Source organism: Actinia tenebrosa, unplaced genomic scaffold (assembly GCF_029948245.1).
Source record: "Actinia tenebrosa isolate PJP-AT-01 unplaced genomic scaffold, QUT_ActTen_1.0 PGA_scaffold11__36_contigs__length_13525064, whole genome shotgun sequence".
In the NCBI taxonomy this organism is placed as follows: Eukaryota; Metazoa; Cnidaria; class Anthozoa; order Actiniaria; family Actiniidae; genus Actinia; species Actinia tenebrosa.
In genome coordinates this window covers 2,455,703-2,483,400 of record NW_028292571.1, presented here as the reverse complement: position 1 = coordinate 2,483,400, position 27,698 = coordinate 2,455,703, and the positions used below count along the sequence as shown (strand labels likewise).

The 27,698-nt window shown below is 38.5% G+C and overlaps 2 protein-coding genes across 6 annotated transcripts in view; one reads left to right on the top strand and one right to left on the bottom strand.

Moving 5' to 3' along the window:
• The window catches only part of LOC116295434 (organic cation transporter protein), a 19,098-nt gene extending 2,985 nt beyond the window's left edge, over nucleotides 1–16,113 (top strand). The window contains exons 3-12 of one of the 5 annotated variants that reach the window (XM_031703233.2): nucleotides 1,661–1,795; nucleotides 4,165–4,458; nucleotides 8,696–8,842; nucleotides 10,067–10,347; nucleotides 11,090–11,332; nucleotides 12,186–12,320; nucleotides 12,392–12,471; nucleotides 12,879–12,987; nucleotides 13,129–13,201; nucleotides 14,210–16,113. In XM_031703233.2, the coding sequence (XP_031559093.1) occupies nucleotides 4,177–4,458; nucleotides 8,696–8,842; nucleotides 10,067–10,347; nucleotides 11,090–11,332; nucleotides 12,186–12,320; nucleotides 12,392–12,471; nucleotides 12,879–12,987; nucleotides 13,129–13,201; nucleotides 14,210–14,449 (1,590 nt within the window). In that variant the 5' untranslated portion in view covers nucleotides 1,661–1,795; nucleotides 4,165–4,176 and the 3' untranslated portion in view covers nucleotides 14,450–16,113. Of the gene's footprint in view, nucleotides 1–1,138; nucleotides 1,796–2,304; nucleotides 2,412–4,161; nucleotides 4,459–8,695; nucleotides 8,843–10,066; nucleotides 10,348–11,089; nucleotides 11,333–12,185; nucleotides 12,321–12,391; nucleotides 12,472–12,878; nucleotides 12,988–13,128; nucleotides 13,202–14,209 lie in introns of those variants that run through there. The other 4 variants (XM_031703234.2, XM_031703237.2, XM_031703231.1 and 1 more) reach the window with 4 other exon arrangements.
• Nucleotides 15,344–27,698, bottom strand: LOC116295432 (EGF and laminin G domain-containing protein). The gene is made up of 7 exons (XM_031703229.2): nucleotides 27,576–27,698; nucleotides 24,581–24,776; nucleotides 21,547–22,538; nucleotides 20,256–20,912; nucleotides 19,157–19,623; nucleotides 18,199–18,385; nucleotides 15,344–17,734 (listed from the first exon to the last, which is right to left on the bottom strand). Exons 1-7 carry the CDS (start codon nucleotides 27,637–27,639, stop codon nucleotides 16,821–16,823), a joined length of 3,477 nt encoding a protein of 1,158 aa, XP_031559089.1. The 5' UTR covers nucleotides 27,640–27,698; the 3' UTR covers nucleotides 15,344–16,820.

Sequence of the window (27,698 nt, the reverse complement as noted above, 5' to 3'; positions counted from 1 at the left end):
AATTTGATTAACTTATTAAAGGTTTAAAGGAGAGTAATCGCTAACGAAGCGACGCCGGCGCTGCTTGGCACGGATAGTGCAGCGGTAAATACTCAGAGCGTACGTACAGCTGATTCAAACCAGAAAGACCGTTGGTGGACGTGGTAAATATATTCATATCGTACGGCTGATTCGAATCAGAAAGACCGTTGGATGGAAAGATAAGTGAACACTATTTAGTATCCATTTAGAAACAAACATATATCAATTCAATTAGAAATCTAAGAATAACTGAAACAATCACACATATTTAAAACCCAATCCGTCTGTCCTGGCGCCCTTGGTATGTTTGAGAGGTTCAAGATCAAAAAGGCGAACACCTTATGATGTACATAACTGTGATATTGACACTGTCCAAGGAGCCATTAAGTCTTCTACTTAGATTAACTTTTAAATATATTAATTTTTTTTTAAAACTTTAATTGTTTTTCATATTTTACAAATATGTTTTTATCGATAAATAAGTAATTTGTACATATATTTGTTATTTTATATTCATAATCTCTTTATTAACGTTATTATAAATTTTATTAGCGGACGTATCTCGATATCAAAAAAAAAAATTATTATTATTATTATTATTATTATTATCATCATAATTATTATTATCATTGTCTGCAGTACTAAAACATATATACAATCAGTTACAATAAATTTCTAGCAACAAAAAAGCCTCTATATTTTATAATTCTGTAACAGTATCCTAAGATTATAAGAAAAAGTTCAAGCAAGGGCACTAGGACACCGAATGTGGTTGGATTTTTATAGGGTTTTTTTTCCTTTCGATTATTTGAATTAAATCAACGTTATACTTGTTTACTTATCTTGTGTCCGTGTTCCTTCGTTCGCTGTCAGAATGCAGACGTTTTCTTCCAAAGGTCAAACGGTTTGAATAACCTATGGTCGTTCCGTACTTGACTCTGTTTGTACTATACCAACAACAACGCGATCGCGCGATGCTCCCTACGTCAGTAATATTCAACCGTCCAGAGTTAATATGGTTAATCAAATTCACCTTAAGTTCCATATAGCGGGGCTCTATGTGGAACTTAAGGTGAATTTTATTAACCATATCAACTCTGGACGGTTGAATATTACTGACGTAGGGAGCATCGCGCGGTCGCGTTGTTGTTGGTATAGTACAAACAGAGTCAAGTACGGAACGACCGTTAAAGAAGTAACGCTCATAGGCTATTCAAACCGTTTGACCTTTGGAAGAAAACGTTTGCATTATGACAGCGAACGAAGGAACACAGACACAAGATAAGTAAACAAGTATAACGTTGATTTAATTCAAATAATCGAAAGGAAAAAAACCTATAGAAATCCAACCACATTCGGTGTCCTAGTGCCCTTGGTTCAAGCTTACATAACAGTTGCTTTGAATGTTCGTGCTATATGGAGCGAGTAAGAGATTATGGCTTTCTGCATCTTCTCCAAAACACGCTTTGATCGGGCACCAACAAGCTTCTTCATAGTTTGCTCAAGGTTCTTTGACCATCCTCCCAATGCATCAATTATGATATTGCATTGCTGTACATTGTAACCAGGGTGCTGTTGTAGTAGTGCACCGTACTTGATTGCCTTCTCCTCAACTTTCTTTTCACGATTCTTAATCCAGGGACAGCTCATTTCTACTGCCCAGACTTGCTTTGCCTTATGGTCCACGAATCGTACATCCACCCTATAGCATACACCGGTACATCTCAGAAAGCTTTAGCATCATCCGACTCATAGATAGGTTTTGGAGTCACAGGTGAGTACCAAGGGGTGAGTACTTTCCACTAATTTAAGATCTTTGCACTTCTCGAAGAATAATATCTTCAGAGCAGCATTGTGTCGGTCCAAGTACTTTGATTGAGCCAGTGTAGAACATCCTGACAGAACATGTGGAAGGGTCTCTGCTTCTCTACCGCACAGCCTACAACTTACATCTCCCTGAGTTGTTTTGGTCTTGTGTGACGTATACACTTTGGTTGGCAATAGTTGATCATACAGCTCCAGCTCCAGTTAGTAGTGACGAATGGCCTTCCTCCGCTGCTCTCTCCTCTATTTTTAGGAGTTTTTAGGTTTTAGTCTGCCTCCAGCTTAGGTCGGGCTGTTGCTACACAGGCATCGGGCGTTGTTTGTTTGTCATGTAATACCTCAATACATAGCTCAATACCACATGTGGCTTAGTACTTTTAAAATCCCAAAGCGTTATCTAAAGTAACGTGATATTCGATTGTCCTAGAGATAGTGAGTGATTGACATGCGTCACTCGTGTCAAAAGGCTGGCGAAAGCGATATCAATGTTTTAGTAGTGACTACGATAGTGTGTTGTGAGGAACTCGTAGATGTAAAAGACTTCAGTTGATTGGCAATCGCTGAATGTAAGTAAATTAACCAAGTAACTATCATTAATACGGTTTCGTATCGTTATCCAGTTTGACTAGTTCTACTTTGACAATTAACAAATGTTTGAATGCTTGGCTGCTGGTCGATCCGAATAATCGATCGAACAGAAAAAAAGTAGAGTTCTTGACTAGCTCAATTTATTCCATCGAAACTGTACATTTATGTTAGCATGTAATGGAGATCAGCACTATATGCACTGGTTTCATTATTCGGACCCATTATCCCATAAATTTGATTGGATGCCGATTGATGTTGAAGACGGTAGTGTGTAGTGAATGATAGTTACGAGTATTGGTAGAAAAAATGCCCTTCCGTTGGTCTTGGTATTAGTATATGAAACGTGCTGTACACGTACACGGTACGACATACAGTACAAGTGTAGGAAAACATGTATTGAAACTCGTACACATGCTTTAACATTGAAAGGGCTTCTCTTGCAATTGTTTTCGTGTGAAACGCTTACGGGTGACCTGAGGCTACGAATATTTGCTGTATCGTTTATTACTCTAGATCACCACATGCCCAACAGGTCTTAGTTCATTTCCTATTGCAAGGGCCTGTTTGAGCAGTGGAACACCCACAAACCACCGTTCATAGTGGTCCTGTAAGTCGAGACGTTTTCGCTGGAAATCCATAACAATATTCCATGGTTCTCGTGACTTCTTCTTAGCATCAAATAATTCAATCTGTCTGGGCTTTATGTTGACCTAATCTCAACTTAATCTTAATCGAAATTACAATGTACATACCTTACAAACTATTTACCAGACTACCCACCTAAGATTATGTTGAGATCACTAAAGGTCTAGTTTACTAGATCAAACGTCAAGTTTTTCAAATTGAATAAGATTGAAGCCACTATTAATGCCTTATTTATCCATATGATATTTTTGTGGAACTACTGAGACGGAATAGCCTTCCCCTCCGGCCCCTGGAGTTGCAATGATGGAGACCTTTTTTAAAAACTTCTACAGTTATTCACATGTATCTGACATGTATCTATCATCGCAAGGTCAACCCGTAGCAGGGAACTGCGAACTTGTGTTTCATGGCCAAGTTTCAATATCTTTGGGGTTGAAATAGAAAATTGGTTATTTGTAAAACGCCGATTTGGCCGGGTTCCTTTGTACCCTACCGTGTTAAGCCTTGTTCCAATATGTCGGCGACACGCACGCAATGCCACGTCACAGCAGGTCCTACCTGGGACGCAATTCCGATGATGAAAACACTTTGTCGGCGGCGGCATCACAGACTGTCCAGGTTTGCCGCCGGCATGCCTGCGAAAAGTGAGTTGAGTTCAAGCGATTACGACATGTAGGCGGTGTTCCCGATTGTTCTCGACTGTCACCGACTGTCCCCGACTGTCCCCAACTGTCACCGACGGTCCACGACTGTCCCCACGGTCCACAGTAGTATCCTCCCCCGGGGGGGGGGGGGGGGGGTTGGGTACTACTGTCCCCGATTGTCCTCGAATGTCCCTGAATGTCCCCGACTGTTCCTTACTGTCCCCGACTGTCCCCGATTGTCCCCGATTGTCCCCGACTGTCCCCGACTGTCCCCGACTGTCCCCGACTGTACCCGACTTGCCTGCGACGTAAGGCAACCAGACTTTACCAATCGGCCCAAGAAAAGTTGGTTGTCATCATAATCATAAATTTCAACATATATGATACAATATTTACGGTCCGACAACGCCAAACCACTGATTTTTACGTTTTAATCCAGCAGATAAACAAGAGCATGGTAGAGCAAGCGCCCTTACAAGCAAGTTCGAAGGCCGCCCGAGAGTTTGATGAAGTATTCGAACACGTCAACTCATTTGGAAGACACCAATGGATCCTGTTTGTCTGCTTCAACCTCTTGGTGTTTCCGGTGTCCAGCCAGTTTTCTGCACTTGTCTTTGCCTTCAGTGCCCCTGCGTTTCACTGTACTACGGCAAATGTCACGTGCCCGGTCAAGAAGTGCTGTGATAAGTGTACTTCGTACGCGTTTGACGGGCCTTTCCACAGCAGTGTATCAGAGGTTGGTAACTTATGTTCGTATTTTAACGTTAGCACTAGAAGTACAAGTATTTAACTCGTTTCTACGCTTCGCGTATCCACGAGTTAAAACAGCAAGACACTAGGGGCAGGGTTGACTGGGATATTTGGTTAGAATGACAGTGTACTTGATTTCAGTTCAGTATAAAGAATTGAAAGGTGATGTAAAGATAAGTTGACAGTCATAGAGCTAATAATGTACAATGGAAGCCATTATAGGCAAAACGTTTATGCTATAATCTCAAAATCATCGAAAAAATCCATTTTCAACTACAATTTCCAGCACGACTGCGGATTTTCGAATATGTAATTATGTCGTACGATATCGAGTTACATTTAAGGTGGCTGGACCCCCTCACGCTTGACCGCTACCTTCCACTTTTGGAACGCTGGGGCATAAACGTGTTTTATCCGATTGCAAATCTTTTTTGCACATAAGTCACATAAAGATTGAATTAATGTTTGATGCAATTTTTAATGAGATCGGACGTCATAACACGTGATTATGATGAAATATTTGTTTTCGTTTAGAAAATAATTTTAGCCTTGCAGAGCGTTCAACACTAAAATGCTTCGTACCACATAATTATATACTAGATGCCTCAATCTGTAGGGATTTTTGAAAAAATCTATCAAGCTAATTATGAGATATTTGAGATTCTTTAAATATAGTGCATAATCTACTTCAAAACTAAACAATGGATTTCATACGGCCGAAATTAATATTTCAGAGCTATATATTCACAAAAGTCATTGCTCATTTAGTTTTACTCTGTATCTAGTTTAAAAGGGAACAATATGAAGGTAATCGACTTATGCGATTTTGTGAAAACGTATAGTGCATAAGACGGTTTAAACATTTTATGCGCACTTTTCATCGTAGTTTTCTAGTTAATCTTACTAGATCTTCCATTATTCTAAAATTCGCTGATCATTTCTCTCAAAACTACGTCAGGATACAAATTAGAACTTAAACTAATATTACACAAAATTGCAAGACTATTGAACTCATTTAAAGCGATCTAAAGCGAACGAGAAATACAGAAAACATTTTCCCTTTCCCAACGATTTGATGCTCTGGGAATTCTATTGTTTGCTAATGATCATAACATCAAATTCTTTTGTACCATGCACGGTCTCATCTCGCTTGGCTGCTTTCCGATTTACTCCCGAAGTTTGGTAATAAAGAGTTTTTTTTATTCAAGCGTGGGACGTTTGTCATGATGTACTTTGCCGTCAGTGTGAGTGAATAGAATCGGCGAACATGCCTCGAATAAAAACTTCAAGAAAGAAGCGAGCAAGACTTTTGAGTTTAAATAAATAACCATATTTCGGGAGTAAATCGGAAAGCGGCCAAGCGAGATCAGACCGTGCATGGTGCGAAAGAATTTGGTGTTATGGTCATTAGCAAACAATAGAATTCCCAGAGCATCAAATCGTTGGGAAACGATCAATGTTTTCTGTATTTCTCGTTCGCTTTAGATCGCTTTAAATGAGTTCAATAGTCTTGCAATTTTGTGTAATATTAGTTTAAGTTCTAATTTGTATCCTGACGTAGTTTTGAGAGAAATGATCAGCGAATTTTAGAATAATGGAAGATCTAGTAAGATTAACTAGAAAACTACGATGAAAAGTGCGCATAAAATGTTTAAACCGTCTTATGCACTATACGTTTTCACAAAATCGCATAAGTCGATTACCTTCAAATTGTTCCCTTTTAAACTAGATACAGAGTAAAACTAAATGAGCAATGACTTTTGTGAATATATAGCTCTGAAATATTAATTTCGGCCGTATGAAATCCATTGTTTAGTTTTGAAGTAGATTATGCACTATATTTAAAGAATCTCAAATATCTCATAATTAGCTTGATAGATTTTTTCAAAAATCCCTACAGATTGAGGCATCTAGTATATAATTATGTGGTACGAAGCATTTTAGTGTTGAACGCTCTGCAAGGCTAAAATTATTTTCTAAACGAAAACAAATATTTCATCATAATCACGTGTTATGACGTCCGATCTCATTAAAAATTGCATCAAGCATTAATTCAATCTTTATGTGACTTATGTGCAAAAAAGATTTGCAATCGGATAAAACACGTTTATGCCCCAGCGTTCCAAAAGTGGAAGGTAGCGGTCAAGCTTGAGGGGGTCCAGCCACCTTAACCTTTATAGTTCGGCTACTAAACGTCGCTAAATCTTGTTGCTAAGGCATGCTTTTTGCAATAAAATGGTTTAAAAATATATCTTTTGTATCCTTTATGAAAGGGTATAAAAGGTTCGAAAATGGTTCAAAATCGGTCACAACCCTGAGCTATAGTCCATGTTTTCTTCTCAAACGTGGCAAAAATAACCTTTTTCATTTCTTCGTAAATAATGGCAATTTTTCAAAAGGTGTGAAAACACAGGCAGCCCAAGCACTGCAATACAGTGCATATAACAGTCAAAATTCGAATCCTTTAAATTGCAGTTTATTTGAATGAAAACGACTTACCTTGATACCTTGTTGTGTCTTTTATTACTTGGCCGGGTTTGAAGACATTTGGGCGCATTTTCACTAGGTTATCGAATTTTTTCCCTCTACTATAAATAATCCCAAGGCCGAACACTCTTTTAAAAGACCACCAAACTCAAGTCCGAGCTCAATAAATCTTAGAAAAATTGAGCCACGGCCACAATTTTCAGGCACAGCCAAGAAGAAATGCCAATGCTTCCTTCCAGTACGATCAAAGGGCCATTCCTGCTAAAAATAACCATGCTAGGACGAAAATTCTTCCATAATAAAGCCACTTTTCATCCAACGGCTCGATATAGACTCCATAGGCACCTCCAAGCGCGAATAAGCCTTTTCATAGTTTAAGAATCGATTCCACTGCGCATGCGATTTTATCCCGAATTTCTCACCTTCCTTTGTCTAAACCTTCTTTTGTTCTTAATTAAACAAAAGAAGGTGAAAAATTCGGGATAAAATTGCATGCGCAGTGGATCGATTCTTAAACTATGAAAAGGCTTATTGTATGACGGTCACGCTTTGTCACTCTTAGCCGGGTAGGCAGAGTCAGATTTCGACAAACAAAATCATTCAATAACGGGGGGTCACCTTCGTCGCTTCAGTTTTCTCTCGGCCAATCAAACCCAGCAGAAATCGTATTCAAAAATTGAAACGGCTTTTCCCTACTCGAATGATCACCAGATCGAAAACCTTGTAGATTCCTAGCCTCTCTTATGGCCTACCCGGCTAAGAGTGACAAAGCGTGACCGTCATACAATTCGCGCTTGGAGGTGCCTATGGAGTCCATTCTTCGTTTGCACGTGACGTCATAGAGCAAGAAAATAACAACTTAAAATTAATCATGAATGTTATAAACTCGATTCTTTGATATTGTTTAGAGAACTATGATGTGACTAAGCGTAGAAAATTTCAAACCGTTTCATCGTTTTGTTTCCGAGTTGTGCGAATCTTATTTTGTGGTCTGGTGGTCCTTACGCTGAACACGTGTCTGAAAATTCAAAGAAATAAAGATATTTTTGCCAAATCAAAAATTTTTAGTGTTGTACAAGTTTTAGTGTTGTAAAAGTATAAGTTTAATTTTTTTCCTGAAATTATGGCCGCCATGTTGGATGACACTAGATATCATCCAGCAAGTTTTCGCCATACATTTACACTATAATAGCTCATAGCTCATAGCTCGTTTTAGAAATTCTATAATGCTCCAATATTTTGCTCAGAGTTGTATTATAAGTAGCTCTACATGGTCATAAGGATTGTTTTTTGATTAGAATCAAAAAGCACTTTAGCACCAGCAAAATACACGTGGTTGCGAACGAAGAATAGTGGAGGGGAAAAAAACCCAGTGAAAATGCGTTCAAATGTCCTCAAACTCTTTTTCAGTCTCTATAATTGATTGTTATCTTATGACAAGGTGAGAAAATGGTCCAAATTCGATCAAAACTATGGGCACACTATGACACACTAGGTCGAGACACACTGGGACGGGTGATAGTAGGTCGTGACACACTAGATAGGGACACACTAGGTCGAGACACACTAGGTCGGGACACACTAGGTCGAGACACACTAGGTCGGGACACACTAGGGAGGACCTGATCTTGCATTGTTCCTAGTGAAGTGTCACCTAATTTGTCCCCGCCTATAGAAGGTAAAACCATACACTCTCCTTGTCATTCTAATTAGTTTATGCATTCTTTTCTTACAAGTGGAACCTGATTTGTGACCGGGCTTTCTTGGCTGCTATAGTACAGTCCTCCTACTTTGTGGGGATGCTGATTGGTTCGTTTGTGACAGGAATGATGTCTGACGCCTGGGGACGAAAGAAATGTATTTTTCTTTGCAATGCTATTATGGTAAGTTCAGTTGTGTGTTTTTTGAATTGGTAATAAATATCAGGGCCCTGTTGCACGAAGGGTGAATAGCTCTAACTGCCAACTACACCGCTGATCACCACAATCATCGCCACCACCAGTAAACACCATCATCACTACCTACTCCACTTATCATCATTGCCACCACCAGTAATCATCATCATCACTACCTACACACACACCACTAATCATCATCGCCACCACCAGTAAACACCATCATCACTACCTACACCACTTATCATCATCGCCACCACCAGTAAACACCATCATCACTACCTGCACCACTTATCATCATCGCTAACACCAGTAAACATCATCATCACTACCTACACCACTTATCATCATCGCCGCCACCAGTAAACACCATCATCACTACCTACACCACTTATCATCATCGCCAACACCAGTAAACACCATCATCACTACCTACACCACTTATCATCATCGCCGCCACCAGTAAACACCATCATCACTACCTACACCACTTATCATCATCGCCGCCACCAGTAAACACCATCATCACTACCTACACCACTTATCATCATCGCCACCACCAGTAAACACCATCATCACTACCTACACCACTTATCATCATCGCCACCACCAGTAAACGCCATCATCACTACCTACACCACTTATCATCATCGCCACCACCAGTAAACACCATCATCACTACCTGCACCACTAATCATCATCGCCAACACCAGTAAACACCATCATCACTACCTACTCCACTTATCATCATCGCCACCACCAGTAAACACCATCATCACTACCTACACCACTTATCATCATCGCCACCACCAGTAAACACCATCATCACTACCTACACCACTAATCATCATCGCCACCACCAGTAAACACCATCATCACTACCTACACCACTAATCATCATCGCCACCACCAGTAAACACCATTATCACTACCTGCACCACTTATCATCATCGCCACCACCAGTAAACACCATCATCACTACCTACACCACTTATCATCATCGCCACCACCAGTAAACACCATTATCACTACCTGCACCACTTATCATCATCGCCACCACCAGTAAACACCATCATCACTACCTACACCACTTATCATCATCACTAGTATCATCAATATCATTCAATTTGGTATACATTGCATTTTACATTATTAGGCGATTGTTACCCAAAAATCCTTTTTCAAATCCTTGTTAATTGTTGTTTTCTTTAGCTAATATTTGGTGTGGCATCATCGTTTGCTAACAATATTATTCTTCTGGCTGTCCTGCGGTTTCTGGTGGGATTTGGCCTGACTGGAATCATGCTTGCACTTTACATTTATTCAATGGAGTTGGTTGGTCCATCCAAACGTACAGCTGTCGGGAACCTAACCTATGCATTTTACAACACCTTTGGAATACTATTCGTGCTGTTTACGTACTTCTTACCCGATTGGAGGATGCTCCTACTTGCTATTACCGTGCCAACAGTTTTGCTCTTTCCATTTTGGAGGTGATGTCTGATGGGGGATGTGGGGAGGGTGAGAGGGCTTAAGTTTTGTACCATATTTTTTTAATCCCCCAACCCTATTTAAGGGTAAATCAGGGTAAATCCTGTCTCCTTGTCAGGGTATGGCCGAATCGAAATGGTTGCGTTTTAAGCCAATGACAGTGTGCGAGAACTAAATATTTGTGAATCAAAGACGCGGTCATAGTGATAGAGTACTCGGGTTCACACGTGAGAAGAGGTTTTTGGGTCTCTTCGTTGATTCGTAGATTTTTCTTTGGGTACTTCGTTTTTCCTTCCTCAGGGTTCTATGAAATGTGAAGGAGAACTTTGCTCATTCAATGAAAAACGCTTCACCATCACTCAATCATGACCACGACCGCACCGCTAGTCTTCAAAATCATGAGACACCTGTCATAAACTAGCATACATTTCTCAATAGAGACCTATAGCACGACGTTCTTGCTAGGTACCGCAAACCTCAAACTGCAGTTCGAGGTCGGGTGTTTTCCGTCAAACCTTCGACATTCAGCGAGGCGTCATAACGAAGTTGTTGCTGGAAGAGCCGCCATATTGAATTTCATTAATGCTGAGTGTTTCTGTGTGTTTGCCGGCGTGTTTCTGGGCTTGATTCCTCGCGGTTAGTGGTAAACCTGATGCAAAAGGTCTCTATTAAACGGACTTGAAATTATATTGAGACGAAACAATAAAAGTATGTGTACAGCTTTAAACTTATTTATCCCCACAGGATGATACCCGAATCTCCTCGATGGCTAATCGCCCATAACCAGCTTGAAGAAGCCCATAGAGAGCTCATGCTGTACGGAGGCAAGAAAGACAAGCCCATAGATCCAAATATTCTAAAAACTCTGATCGAAGACATAAGAAAAGATCAGGTGTTAAAAGAGAAACGAACCAAACATTATACGCCCATCGACCTCGTTCGTACACCAAAACTGAGAAAATGGACAGCAATTATTTGTTATCAATGGTATGGTGAAAATATGATAAATTATATTTTTATGGGACATTTCGTAATGGACAACTATTTGTTATCAATGGTATGGTGAAAATATGATAAATTATATTTTTATGGGGCATTTCGTAATGGACTACTTCTACGATACCGCGGCCACCTTGCCAGGGGCCAAAACAAAACAAAGATGACGGAAAACATATAGAGTTTCGTGTGTTTGTCTTTATTTTATGAGTAAAGGTGATCGATTTGCTGTCTTATTTTTTTAATTTTCAATTATCTTTTGTGGTATTATATTGTATATTGTGGTGAGTTGTAATCGACGTCATTTCTCTAACGAACCCCCTTTTTTTCCCCCTGGACGCCCCATAATGCCTTGCGATTCAAGATGGCCGCCGTATAGCCGAAGTATTCCATTAAGGGAAGTCCATTCCACCCGGAGCCCAAAACCTCAACCCGATGAGGGAAGGCGGTAGGAGTACTCCACTGAAACTTCCGACCTTATTCCTATCCTATTCCCAATAGAGGTTTTGCATCATCACGTGACGGCAGCCATTTTAGATGGCCGGAACAATACAGTTGTCAATTCCCAAGAGCAAAGGGATTTTATTGTTCTGCCATCTAACCACAGGAAGCCCAAGCAGGATTATGGGATGGGCATGTGATGGTACAAAACCTTTATACTTCTATAAAACAAAGCAAATACCAATATTTGAATTGATTTTCTTTACTATATCGTCAATAGTAGGCAACTTCAAATTAAAGTGACTTCATCAAGTACTCGTGCCACACGCGGTCTTTCTCCTTTAATCCTAAAATCTCATTCAGTTTGAGAATTGCTTAATTTATCTTTTTTTTTGTATTAAAGGTTTGTAGTGGCGTTTGTTTATTTTGGGATTTATTTGTTTCTCACTCAACTGGCTGGTAATATCTATGTGAACTACACCATCATGAAGAGTGCCACATTACTTCGAGTGCCCGCAACATGGTTAATATATCTGAAGTAAGAGTACTATTCAGGTTTTCTCTTCGTAAAGGCGCCATTTGTAATACTTTAACTCGCTTTTTTCTTAGATTTGGTCGTCGTATTAGTTACAGTTTCTTGATTATGAGTGTTGGAATAACGTTATTGCTTGTCCTAGCCGTTCACGAAGGTAAGATACGAACACCTTAGAAATCTCCAACGCTATGCACACTGACACCTTACAACTATCCAACACCATCCACACTGTCACCTTACAACCATCCAACACCATCCACACTGTCACCTTACAACCATCCAACACCATCCACACCGACACCTTACAACTATCCAACACCATCCACACCGACACCTTACAACCATCCAACACCATCCACACTGACACCTTACAATCATCCAATACCATCCACACTGTCACCTTACAACTATCCAACACCATCCACACTGACACCTTACAACCATCCAATACCATCCACACTGTCACCTTACAACTATCCAACACCATCCACACCGACACCTTACAACCATCCACACTCTCACCTTACAACCATCCAACACCATCCAACATTTGCATTCCAGATGTTCCTCTAGCCACAACGGTACTTTCTCTTCTTGGTTACATTTTCATCGACTGCAACTGGACGGGGGTTTATCTGATCACTTCAGAACTCTTTCCAACAGTGCTGAGGTAAGCAATAAAACAATAACGTATAGTAAATAAATATGATACTAAATAAATAATGAATTTTTACATATTGGATTGACGGATAAATGGATGTCCATTTTACACTCAATATTGTCTGTCTATTCACTAATCACACTAATACAGGAACACCGCTCAAGGAACAGGATCCACAAGTGCTCGTTTGGGTGGAATCTTATCTCCTTATGCAGCTATGATGGTAAGTGTCTTCACTCTGCTCCATATGGTAAATAGTGCTTATCCATCTTTCTGCTTTACTTGTAACAGATGGTAATGGATGATAGTCATTGGTGGTTGGTAATGGTAATACATAATGGTGATTGTGATGGTAATGGTAATAGTAGTTGATGATGGTAGTTGGTAATGGTAATAGTAATGGATGATGGTAGTTGGTAATGGTAATGGTAACAGTAATGGGTGATGGTGATGGTAATGGTAATAGTGATACATGATGGTGATGGTGGTGGTGATGGTGATAATATTGGTAACAGTAATGGGTGATGGTGATGGTAATGGTAATAGTGATACATGATGGTGATGGTGGTGGTGATAACAATGGTAACAGTAATGGGTGATGGTGATGGTAATGGTAATAGTGATACATGATGGTGATGGTGATGGTGATAATATTGGTAACAGTAATGGGTGATGGTGATGGTAATGGTAATAGTGATACATGATGGTGATGGTGGTGGTGATGGTGATAATATTGGTAACAGTAATGGGTGATGGTGATGGTTAATGGTAATAGTGATACATGATGGTGATGGTGATAATAATGGTAACAGTAATGGGTGATGGTGGTTGGTAATGGTAATAATGATACATGATGGTGATGGTGATAATAATGGTAACATTAATGGGTAATGGTGATGGTTAATGGTAATAGTGATACATGATGGTGATGGTGATAATAATGGTAACAGTAATGGGTGATGGTGATGGTTAATGGTAATAGTGATACATGATGGTGATGGTGATAATAATGGTAACAGTAATGGGTGATGGTGGTTGGTAATGGTAATAATGATACATGATGGTGGTGGTGATAATAATGGTAACATTAATGGGTAATGGTAGTTCATAATAGTAATAGTAATTGGAGATGGTAAATTGGTATAATTATTGAGTAATAGTCAAGGCAAGACAAAAACAAAAAAAAACACTACACTACTTTTCAAAACATTTGTAATTTCTACATCAACAGGGTCAGTTACCTGGTCTTAGTATCGCTTTTCCTGTTTCCATTTTCGGCATTCTTGCATTGCTTGCTGGTGTGCTAATGTACTGGCTGCCTGAGACTCTATTTTCCCCAATGCACCAGACCATCGAAGCAGCGGAGGCAGCTATAGATGACTATAGCATTCCTTGCTGTAAAAGTCCTTTGCAGCGAGAGGAAGACGTAGAACTAGCACAGAAGACAGGCGAAGCAACCTCTCACCTTTGAGGTTTTCCAGACGATTTGATCTTTTTTAACATAATTACCCTAGAGGGCTAAGCGGTTTGAAAAGTGGGGACGCCTGATCAAATTATTTTTGGATCTAGTTGGAAACATTCTTCTCCCCTCAGGAGCAGCTTCCTTTAGGAACAGTCGTAGCTTAGTTGTAGCGTAGTCCAAGGTTCAATCCTCAGGATATACACCACGTCCGTTTTGACTTTTCTATGTGTTCTGTGTAGAGCTTTACGGTATCTTTAAATACTCGTACTAAGGAGCACTGATAGTCTGATGGGGTGCACCTTCGATAGCATTATCCATGAGCCACTGGCTAGGGAGAATTGGGCAACCACTCCTCGCGTTTTGAAACCAGAACATTCATTAAACAAGACACAAATGGTCTCTTGTGTATTTGTCTTAATGAATGTTCTGGTTGAGTGATAGCAACTATTAGTCACTAAATAGTACCAGTATACCAACTTTTTTATTTCATGGTTGTACTTCATGCGCTTTATGAATAGTAGAGATAAAGCTGAGGAGTTACTACGATATGTCGAAGCTAGAAAATAATAGAATACCCTGTACGAAAGCTAGTTTAACGGGTCGGTCTGTGGCTATATAGAAGAAATACACCGGCTTATGTCTTATTCTTGGTTTCCAATCAATCCCAAGAGAGCACAACAAAAGGGATGTCCGCCATGTTGGATATAACAAAAGAATTCATTTAAAAATATTTTGTCAAATTCTTCCAACATGGCGGCTATGACGTCTATTGCAAACGAAGAATATCTGAGCGCTCTCTGGATTTTTTAACGAGGGTTTCATCGTTTTCTTTATCTGCGTTTTATCCTTGACCCGGAGTCGTTGACGTGTTATAAAATATTTTCTTTCAAAGTTTGAAACAGATTCAGTTTTCTCGATTTTATTGTTTAAAAAACTCCTTTACAGATTATTGACAACACATTTTGAGTTTCGTGAGTTATCATTATGGTTAACTATCATTAGTGGTAAGCATGCAAATTAAGTCAATCAAATCAAATGAAAGTATTATTCTACATCTACCAAAATAGGGAACCTGAAAAAGCTTTGGCCTGTGCTGTGCTGAGCAATGCGACAATGAATATCAAGTATTAGTAATATTACACGGGAAAATGCGACTCACAACCACCTAGTTTCAAATTAAAGCTCATGGAAATTTTTTTGATACTACATTTGTGCTGATTGATAAGCTTTATTCTCATGGATCAACACTGACGTTACTCTAGAAAAACAGGTTTCGTATATTCTAGGGGTGATAGCATACCCAAATGAAGTGAAAAAAAAATTGACCGCCATATTGGATGACAACAAACAAAATCAGTTCATTCCTCCAATATGGCGTCTGTGATGTCACAAGGCAAACAGGAATTGCTCTTAATCTTTAGAAAATGTTAGACATATTTTCTAATGTTTTACCCCTTATTTCTGAAGTTACGTGTGAGCTAACACAGACAAAGCATGCAGCAGTCGTATACCACTAGGAATAATCATATTAAAACTGTATGGATTAATTTTTACAACAGCTTGGTAAAACAAAACTTAGCTAGAATCAATGTTGTTTTTGAATTATTACGTTTGATTATCGCATAATAAAAACCAAGTTACTTGTGAAGAAGTAGCTTTAGTCTGCCGTCTAATGCGTCTTATTTTTATATTTCTTGTTCAGACAATTTTACATGAAAATATATTTTACCAATTACGAAATGTTTTTAATTTTTTAACAAAGTTACGAACACGTTTTCTTAAGTTTAGTTGGCTGATTTATTACGAAGTTACAAAAGTATCGACCGTTTTCTCAAGGTTGCGTGCATATCCAACTTGACGGGCCACAAAACTGAAAAACGCAAATTCAGTAAAATTTGAGAAGACAGTTTTATATTTAAAGAGGAGAATAATCGATTTATGAATTCTTATCGAAAAAATATCATAGCAATGCATGTTTATACTCGTGTTCTGGTATCGTGGCCCGTCAAGTTCCTTAAATTTTGACGCGCACGCAACCTTGAGAAAACGCTCTATATATCGATTTTTCTTATACATGAATATGATCGCTGATGTTGGTATCAATTTGTATTCTTTATACTCCATCAAACCAGCTTTAGTAGTTGGGTTGATGTTAAAACCTATTACGAGCCAAATTAAAAAGCCAAAAGTTACATACCATTACGAATACGAAACCAAACGATAGTGTTTAGGGAATGTAACATTAAATGTCTTTAACAAAGCTTACTGGAGTTTGGGTTGCCTTTGTTAGGTGTATGGCAAAACTGATCTAGTCTTCCAATCATCATATTATCTTGTAAAGAGTATAAGACAAGGCGTTTCGCACACGTTTAGGCCACACCTAGATGTACCATTCTTGCTTCTTCTCTGGTGCACCCGCGGGCGCAGCACCAGCTGAGATGGGTTGTAAATCGATAAAAGGCTCGGATGCTCTGGCTTGATCATCATCTTCGTGCGTGTGATAGACACCCTTATTTTTAGCATAGTACCAGTACAAGAGTACCAATACAGCGATGATAATTAGGATAACCAACAACACCACTATCACTATGATTGCAGTGTTCTCGTCTGCTACTTTACGCTTGCCCTTCTCGGGTCCCCCAGGGGGTCCAGGAGGAGGGGTAGTCGCACCATGTGGCCCTGGAATGGGGCGTGTAGGAATAGGAGGAACTTCAGGTTCAGGACCACATTTATCCCGTGCAATACCAACCTTCTCGATCTCATCAGTATGAGTAAAATCATACTCGCTCCATTTGATAGGCTCTACAGTAGGCAGCTTCGTTTTCTCGTCTGGCCAGTTAGTGATCTTGACGCCAGAAATGCAGCCCTCGAATCGGCCACGTCCGGTAGCACCAATGATGATACTTTTTGGCTGTTTGAATATTCTTGACAACCTTGGGACCTCCATTCTTATCTCTGAGAGTCCGTCGACTTTATATACGATTTCGTCCACCATCCTTTCAAGAGAAAATATGTGACGCTTATTGTCGCAGAAGGATTTGCCATTAGGTGGTTTGATTTCCAACGCTCCGTCGGTTTTGTCTCCAGACTTGAACTCAAAACGCAGCCGGTCACTCACTTCAATAGAGATCGCGAAATAGTAGTTTGGGTCAGTGCTTTTCATAGTCATGATGGTTCCAGAGCACTGTGTGGTTCTGAATCCGATGGCAAAATCTGTACCCTTAGCGTCTTGTTGGGCCTCAGGCCATGTGTAAATCAAGTAGCTTTCCTGCTCCTTGAAAGATGCTCCCCAGTCTGAAATAATCAAATACCACGCATGTTATCGCCATATTTAAATTTCAAACGTTTTGAGGGTGTTGAGGCACAAACTTCTCGGGGTGGAGGGGAAAGTACTGAAAACCAGTTTTCATCGCACAATTTCGAACCAAGAATTTTCTAAACGAGTTTTAGTTAAGATTATGAGTTTACACAATGGCTTTCAGCTGACATTTTCCAGACAAACTTAAAATCGATTTCAAAGTTTCATCAGCTATTTTAAATAACACCTTTAAGTGATTTCAAGAATTTTTGTCACAATTGGAATCCATTTAACTATATCGTTACCCTTGGTAAACAAAGAAATCATACTCAAGGACACTGTCGCCTATTTATTTACCTTTTTTGCAGAAGTAACCATAGAAAGGAGTAAGTTGGCAATCACATCGATAAATGTTATAATCATACTCAAGGGGACGACACACTGCCGTCTATTTATTTACCTTTTTCGCAGAAGTAACCATAGAAAGGAGTAAGGTGGCAATCACATCGATAAATGTTATAATCATCGATGCACCGCGCACCGCCCTGACATTCGTTCTTCGTTGCGCAAGAACCTTCACATCCGGGGTTCACGTAGTCAGTTTCTTTGGCGAATTTGACCAGGTCGATGACTCTTCCATTTATGGTCTAAAGGAAATCGTTTAAAAAATTAAATCTTCTCGATGAACATGGGTGTAGAGTGAAGGAGGTTATATATATATATCTTATTAATTTATTTCGGATCATTTTCAAACCAAACCCCAAGTCTTGTATTTAGTTACAATAGAGGATCACAAGCTTAAGTGATTGGTTGCAAGTGTGTGTCGAGTAACAACAGTAAGGCGCTTTTCACTTGTATCTTGCGATTTACAATTACTTTCTTATACTGCGAAGGACTTTTAAAATACTGCAAATAAAGATAGTCTCACGACTTACTTGACAGGACTTGAAATCAGTCTAATATCAATACTTTCTGCCTCGAAAACTCGTTGAAAACTCGTCGAGGTGTCGCGAATTTGATTTTGAGTCCACAATCGATGAAATAAGTACGAGGGCTTAGACAAGGGGGATAGTCATGGCCCCCCTTCTTGGCCAAAAAGAAACAGCAGCTTTTAGGAATTTATACGGTAACTTTCTTTGCTAAGTTTTGCAAAATTAAAATTTTTGATTTTTGAATTTCGCCCCCCCCCCCCCCCCCCCGGAAAATCCCGCCCCTGAAGTAAAAAAATTCCTATACCTAATTCATAACCTGCATGTAAGATTGATGAGAGAATAGTGCTCGAAACGAGGTTGTGTCATTCCAAAAGGCGCATTTTTTTGTATAATATTGAAATTAAACCACTTTGATTCGCACATAATCTTTTATAGCAACAGAGGTGCATGTACTTAAGTGTGCTTTTTAGATCTTCTTTTACTTACCAGTCCTCTAATACATCCAACAAATCCTTCCATTAGATCCTTCATGTAACCTCCAATGAACAAGTTGCCCACAACATCGAGTTGTTTGCTCTGCTGCAAAGGATTCAAAAGGGTTTTTTCGACTCCATCGACTCGCAGGCCAAACTCTTTTATATTATGCCAAACGATAACTGAATGCCAAAGTCTGTTGGTATTGAATTCGGTTTTCGGCAATGTGATAGAAATTTCCCGTGGTCCGTTGCCAATGTCAAAAGAAAGAGTCAGTGTATCGTTGGATGTGATAGCCACACGGATGAAATCCCGAGTGTTTTTGGTTTTGTCGCCTTGGTGGAACAGAATTCCACGGGCATAAGGAGTGCGGAAGTACAAAGATATATGGCCATTGTCACCATCAAGGGTTCCTTCACGATAGCGAAGGCTGATGATACCGTCTTCCCGTAGGAACGTAGCGGTATTGTTTGCCCTTCCTGCAATTAATCACATCAAAACAAGGTCAATATAAAGTTGGACCAATAAGGAAAGTTCATTGTTAATTTTTTGTGTAAGAGCTAACACCAAAAAAAGGTTCGATAGAGGCCTTGCACTATCACGTGCCGGAGCCCATAATACAGCTTGGACTGCCTGTGGTTAGAAGGGATAGAAAAATAAAATCCCTTTGCTCTTGGGAATTGGATTATTTTCACTATGTAAAGCGAGTGCATTGTTCCTGCCATTTAACATTGCCGCCGTCTCGTGATGATGCAAAGCCTCTATAATCAGGGGCTGCGGTGGGATTTTGTGGATTATAAATAACAAAATGTCTCCTTCCCAAACTGTTTTTTATTACGTACCTCCTATCAAAACATAATGATTTTTAATGATAGATTTCTATCCAGCAAATATTTTTGAAGTGGCCACCTTAGATACTATATTTTTTACGTGCTCCCTAAATCCAACCAGCCCCCCCCCCCCCTCCCCCATGCCCATAAGAAATGTACAGTCCCTAAGCCATAAGCTCTCGGACCTCAGTAATGATACCTTATCCATCTCACAAGATTGATATTTGATATTTTTTAAGACCCATATGATGTATACCTTTCACTCCCTCTCTCTTACTTACCGTAGCAGTAAAGACTCCCTACTGTGTAGTTAGCATAATGATCGTTGTCAATGTCGACATCACCAAACAGAACTTGAGAGACGGGTAGGGTCTGTCCGTTGGATCCAAAAAGATATCCTTCATCACTTTCAAGGGTGTCTAGGCCAGCATCACAGTTACAATTCTTGTTATTAATACAATCTTTTCTTGTTCCACAAGCGCATTTTCCACGATCAGCTTCACTGTTAGTGGCTCCACCCCAATAGTAGTAATGTCGTCCATGGGTACCCACCCAATGCCCATAAGCTGGATTTAGATTATTAAGCAGTTTGGAATTGGTGCACAGATATTCCACAAACTGACGACAATACTCGCTTGCCATAGCCACCGTCTGGGCAGAGTAGAATGACGGCTTGTATATAACATCGCGAATCACAGATTCTGGTTTTCTTGCTTCTTCTGGAGGATACTTCTGAAGCATTACATTATAATCCATGCTTTTAACCTCGGTCCAAACTCGAGATATCTCGTTCTCAAACCAATCAAGTTCCGTTGTTATGTTGCAAATTGTTTGGTAGGGTTTTTCAGGGCCAGGACCGTCAGGATCAATGGTGTAGTTGCCTGTTTCCATATCAATGTTTTCTTCTCGAAGTTCGTAACAAGTACGATAATACTTGGCTAAAAAAGAAGAATAAGAAGATGTAACAGAAGGTAAAATAGATACATGGGGATATTAGGATAACATGCAATGCTACCATGCAAGACTTTACATAACAGACGTATCGTAATTTGATAGCTTGCATTGCGCGTTGCAAATCGGTATAGCCGATAACCGTATCAAGAATCACTCCCTACGACGATAACGGCTTCCAGATATATCTGGATGTTTAATGTGTTATTATCTACCACCAAAGCCAAGCCGTGCTGCGCCTTCTAAAATAGACCTCCTCGGCTCTGATGTAATGCTTTCCCATTTTATTTTTTCCTTTGGGAGCGCGTGCTTTATGAGAGCACACAGCACCACCGCACACTTTCAGTTTCGTCATTCATGTAATTTGTATTTTATAAAAGAAATAAAAAACTTGCTTGCTGTGCTGTGTGGAGTTATATAGCACTTGGAGATTGGCAGATTACTCGAGAAGTGTCGAGAAGCACTCAGCTACGCGTCGTGCTTCTCCTACCACTTCTCTCGTGTTTTGCCAACCCCCGTGTGCTTTATTTTCTCATTCCAACTCTTCAAAATTCTTAGAAAACGTGCTGAAATGCACGCATGCGCAAACGTTTTTCTTTAATATCGTGCCAAAGTACTTACGTAATTGGCAGACAGATCCCTTGTAATCGGTGCCATAGCAGTCACAAGCAAAGGTTTTGCCATCCTGGGAACATTTGCCAAAGTTCTTGCAGGTGCTTGGGAAGCAGAAATCAGTAATGTTGCAGACATCGAGTTGGATATTAGGATTGTTTAATTGTGTGTTAGGGTCAAATTTTCCGTCGTTTAGAGTCAGGTCCCATATACAGCCAACATAGTCCCCTCCAACCAAGACATTCCCGGTGAAAAAATCTCGAGGGAATTCAGATCCAGGGGGTCTGTTGTCGTTAATGGAATCGACGGTGATAGAAATACGAGCTGCACTGATTTCAAAGTCAATATCGTGCCACATTCCTTTATCTACAGATTGATATTTGAACACCTGCCTTACAGATACAATCGTTGGGTTGTCTTTGATGTACACCTTCAGTTCCACAGCTTCGGTCTCGTAGGTCAGTTCGAATCCCTTACCGTTTGCTTTCTTCTGAGTTAAGAGTGTTCCTTTGTTTTTGTAGGTACGGAATTTAAGGCGACCCTTCAGCTCGTTCGACCTCGGGTTTATAGAGGTTGTGAACTGGGAAGGACTGCCATTGAGTGTGAACGGATGGTACTCTGTGTCCCCAGGACAGATGTCTTTGACACCGTACTTTCTTAGTGTAGTAGCATCGCCGCCAAGAGACAACAGCAAGTTCCAGTCATTAAACATCACTTTTTTCAGACATCCGTTAAAGTTGGCTCCAGAAATGATGTCTCGAAGCCTACGGAAGTCATGGGCACCGCCAATGAAGAAAAAGTCGTCGAGGTAGAGTTCTTTGTAACGCGTCTCAATGCGTCGGTGTTTTTCTCCCAGTGTACTGGTATCGAGTTTCACCCAGGTTTCGCGGCCATTGTGTTCGATATTAACTGTGTGGTACCGATTGTCTGCCAACTCGTCACCAAGGGTGATGTTCTTCATGTCATCTACGCCTTGATGGCGGCCAAAACTTAAAGCGAATCTATTAGCATAAAAAAAATAGGATTAAGTGACTGAATTACTCTCTGTTACTCTCTGTTACTCCCTGTTTTCTTTCTTTCTTCGCTTCTTTCCTTCCTTCATTCTTTTATTTGTTTATTCGTTCGTACTTCCTATTTCCTTCTTTCTTTGATCTTTATTTAGTCTCCCTTCAAGGACATCATTCCCTCGTTTGTTTTCTTATTTTCTTTCTCTCTTTCTTTCTTTTCCCCCTTTTCTCTTTTCTCCTATAAATACTTCTCTATGTATTACCTATCTCATACGCTCAGGTCTGAAAATAACTGCTTCCCTGTGGCACAGCCGGTTCAATTTACAGTTTTCTTATTATATAACACGAATGAGTTCTGGAGCGATTTTTCACCATTTATAAATATTGCATTGTTTTTCCGCGCATCTCTACACAAAAGAGTAAATAGTCATTTGCAAATAAGGAAGCTCCAACTACGTACACTGCACCTGCATTCAAACCTCTCAGCGGCAACTGTAATACGTAAAAACAAAAAAAAAAACAACAAAAAAAAAACAAAAAAAAAAACAAAAAAAAACTGTAGTACGTATTATTACTCTAAATATACAACGTCATCTCTTCAAATCTAATAAGTTTTCTATAGTTTACTTAGAGTATGCATGTGCACAAGAGAGGATTATTAGAAGGCTGGTCATGGTAAGTAGATATTTCAATAACCAAACAACCCTAAGCTAGCTAGTATAGCCAGAACTCAAGATGTCTGGTATTAGGGCTTGATACTTTGAACTAAGCACGAAGATATTCGGGATTAATTTGGGATCTACTTGACCAAACTAAATTACATATTAAGCTTTAAAGACACTTTTAATGTAAGCTTAAGCCCTAAAAAGACTTAATTTTTGGGTTTCAAAGAATAAAAAATTTGACAAAGTGCAGTCTTGTGTTATTTTGAAAATTTTATGATATAAAAATTTGGTTTACATTTTTAATTTGGATTACCAAACAAATAATTAATATTATAAAAATGATATTTTTTGACATTATTTTTTAATTGCATATTTGGAGTGCAATAAATTTGAGAATCTTAAAACATCAACTATTAATTATAAGTATTTTCTTAGTAAATTATATTCATCACACAGCTGTATGCATGACTATAATTTGTGTTAATATATATATGTATATAAAAGGTTGAAGTGGGAACAGCGAACGCTGATTAAGGATTGCACAACTGGAAGAAACTGTGGACATAAATCAATAATAGAGGTGTTTTAAATGGTTTTGTCAACTACAAACAAAACTAAATATTATTATTGACAATATAATAAGTTTGTACGATTTTGGAAGAAAAATAGCAAAAATAAAGCTCATAAAACCGAAACTAAGGAAGAAACACAAGTAATTTTCTCTGAACTCGTATCTTACATTATATTTATAAAATACTAATAACAGTTGTTTTGATAACCTATTGTAGACAATGGATAAACTTTTTTTGTTCAGGTTTTAAGGTGTGCAAGTTATGTAAAAATTGAGCACAACGATTTTTTACATTGTTCTAATAACAGAATTGTCTTAAACTTATAAAAAATAATGGGATATTACCTGTTATTCCGGAAAATAACAAAAAATATAGAGTCCCATGCAAAATTTGAGGGTTTTGCCCTCTTGAAGTTTAAAACGTGTATGGTTCTTCAATAAAATCGTGAAGATTATTCAGCTGTTTTCTGAGCGCACACACATCGTGTGCTCAATCAAATTGCATGTTGAAAAGTAGTCAGCCACCTTAAAGGCAAAATGTGCCATGCATATAGATAGTTTTTGAATTACAGCAAGATTTTGCTTCAGAATTTGCTAATAAATCTAAAACACTGCACTTTTATTGAAATTATGTTACTAATACCATTTTTAATTAATTCCATTTTACAGTTGGTGCTAATTAACTGAAAAAAGAAAGTGTGCAAGGGATTCTGGTAGTGTAGTCCAAGAATGCTATAATGCAAGTGACAGACTGACAATTTTTATTCCTATAATGAAGAGCAAAAGGCATACAAACTCACCTAAGTTTTCCACCAATGAGTTCAAGGGTAAAATAATCTCCAAATTCATCACCAGTACTATCGCCATGCAGTAACAGCCCATTGGGCTGGACAGTTCTAAATGACAAACTTATGTTATTATTGCTGCTTTTGACTGGTTTTCTGTGGAGCAGGTACTCAGCATAAGCATTTCCATCGAAGTATCCTTCGGTATCAGCTGGAAAGAAATTAAGAAATCTATTGTAATGCTTTTTTATTTGATTCTAGTGGTCATTTGGGGTAGGATAGTGGTTCTGATGTCCTGGGTTGCATTCCCAGATATTGTACCTCGATGTGAGGTGAGTTTATATTGGTTGGTTAATTTATCTTCCTGACTCAGATCTGAGGATTCTTCCAACGCTTTGATTTTTCTTCCCTCCTCTCAAATCATCCTTAACTATATAATTCATACTAGCATTGTTAGTACTTTGCTCTAAGGTCATACATGGAGTATATAGTGGCTGCCAACGGGAGCTTCACACATAGCTATTTAAGGTGTTGAATAGCAAAAACGAGTTTTGGTTGTGTAAAATGAATGGAATATTAATACTATTCACTTAACAAAAAAGCTTGTTTTTACTCAAACACTACCTCAAGTAAACACCCTAATTAATATCAATTTCATTTTCCTGGAGATTAAAAGTGTAAATCAATTTCAATCACTAACTTATACAGGAGTTTAATTGGTCTATTATAATTAGGTCTACAGTTGTATATAAATGGCAAAAACATTTTTTGTCATATAACTCTTATAGGCTTTTTTAAAATCCTTTTTGGGAAGCATGCATAGTGACATGTAGGGTTTTTTCAGGTTCTCCAATTTATCTTCCTTTGCTTTACTCTACTTATTTTATATTTATTTGAACATGAATTGCCAGGATTCTTTTAAGATCTATATATTGTCTTTTAGGCTTAGACACAATGATATTATATATAGCTGGCGATACAAATTGCATCAGTTTTTTCTTGTTCTAAAAATTTCAGGTTTTTAAAATATAATCGTGTTATGATATTAAATACTATTATACTTGGATGTCGAAAATATCTTAACTCCCTATAAAACCCTTTAAATTAGCAAAAATAAAAATAAATTCTCCATTTATAAATTAATTGTTGTGCCTGATCTTAAGTATTCATAATTATCAAATTTTATCGAGAAAAGTATGATTTCTCATAGATTCCCGTTAGTTTCCTCTTCATGACTATATGGTTTGGTTTTATCTTTATAACTAAATATATTTTTTGTAAAAAGCCCAAGATTCAAACTCATGGATGATCAATTTAAAGTTTTTTTACAAGTAACTTTTTACTTGACTTATGGTTTTACATTTTAGGTACTTTTAAATGCAATAACAAATATGGAAAAAGTTCTTCCATGCTTGACCAAAACTAAGGACAAAAATAAACATGCATAAATGAATATTATGTTAAACATATATAATCATCAACATAGTTTCTTTGTGACTCATAATTTCTTTGGACAATGATATCAACAATATCTGTTTTTCAATGCCTTTTAAATACAACATATCGAAAAGAGACTCCAGTTTTTAAGAGCAAATCCTGTTAAAATTCTATTTGATGCCGTTTTAAAAGAAAAATTGAAATGTTGAACATAAAATGTATGATACTTGATTTATTATGCATTAAAACGACTTTTAGTCAAAGACATAATTGCCATGTGCCATATTATTTAATCTATAGAATCTTCAAACATATAAACTATGTTTAAAATATGAAAGAAAAAAGAGCATTTTCCCGTAATATTTTAACAGTTAGTAAACTGGTATATTGAATAAAATGTATTATTTTAAGCTGGAGTAATTATAATTCGTCTTATAATAACCAAACATGTATTATTTATTTTACCGTTAGGAGTTTCATAATCTTTCATTGCAATATGTTCTACAAAGTAGACTTCCTATATATATATCATTACTCTGCGCGATCTGAGATCTGACAAAGACCTGAACTCTTTCCAATAGGAAAAGGAGAAAGTAATACGTAACAAATGCTTGGCATTCAGGAGATGATTTGAGCGATCAATCTTTTGGCTTTTACACCGACTCTACCTGTCACACAACAAGAACCACATTATCTTTCTTGCTCAAAACTCAATCAAATTATTCCGAACTATGTCTCGATCGAGGTATCGCTAGGATTAATCATGATTTTATATCTTGCTTAGTTGGTTTTTTTTTTGCTAGAAGGATTGCGTGCATGAAGTCGACACGACTCGGGTAAATGAAATCTACATAAAACCTCTAAAATGTTGGTAACTCGATCGTTGTATCAGACAGACGGACAGCCTAACAAGACAAAATAACTTCTCGCCTTCACATTTTGGTTCCATTCAGCAAACTGACAAAACAACCGACCGCATCTCTTTAAAGCTGACACTATAACGGGTTCGTTTCATTCGGGAATTTAGGGTTCGATCAATTCTAATTTCGAGCGTGTGATCACCCATGTGGAAAGTCTATCTGAACTTTGAAAAGGCTTCCAAACACTTGCAACAAATTTCGAACGTTTGTGTAAATTCAATCAAAGAAAGGTGCTAGTTTGGATTGAGGTTTGTTTATTAAGTAGTAGGAGATCCTACCAAGCGAAGTTTGGGTTCTCCAGGGATATTTCCTATGCACAATTATGAGCAAATATCTAAAAGCTAAAGCACAAAAGGTTCGAGTCTTATTATGCTCAAGAACTGCGACTGAGTACATAACAATAACGTTTAACCCTTTCCTGGCGAAGGATCAGGCATCGAGTTATAAAGAAGTTCGATTGACAAAAGAAAAACTTTCACTTTCGGATCATCCCAAACTGTTTTAATGTTCAAGCTGATCCTAATGCTAAGCGACGAACAAAGCTAGGGTAGTTCCCGCCTTGCAAATTACAATGGCGAAGGAAGGAAAGATTAAATAACAAACCTCACTAAAAAACCATAACCAGGCCTAGATCAGTTCTAAATCTTTCTTACCTGCTAAAGAATAGGGTATTAAACAGCTACACCACAGTAGTAATGTAACCACGGTCCGAGCCATCGTTTTAGTTACAAAGATAAGTCGGACTCAATGCAGCACATTCCTCTCTCCAGAATACA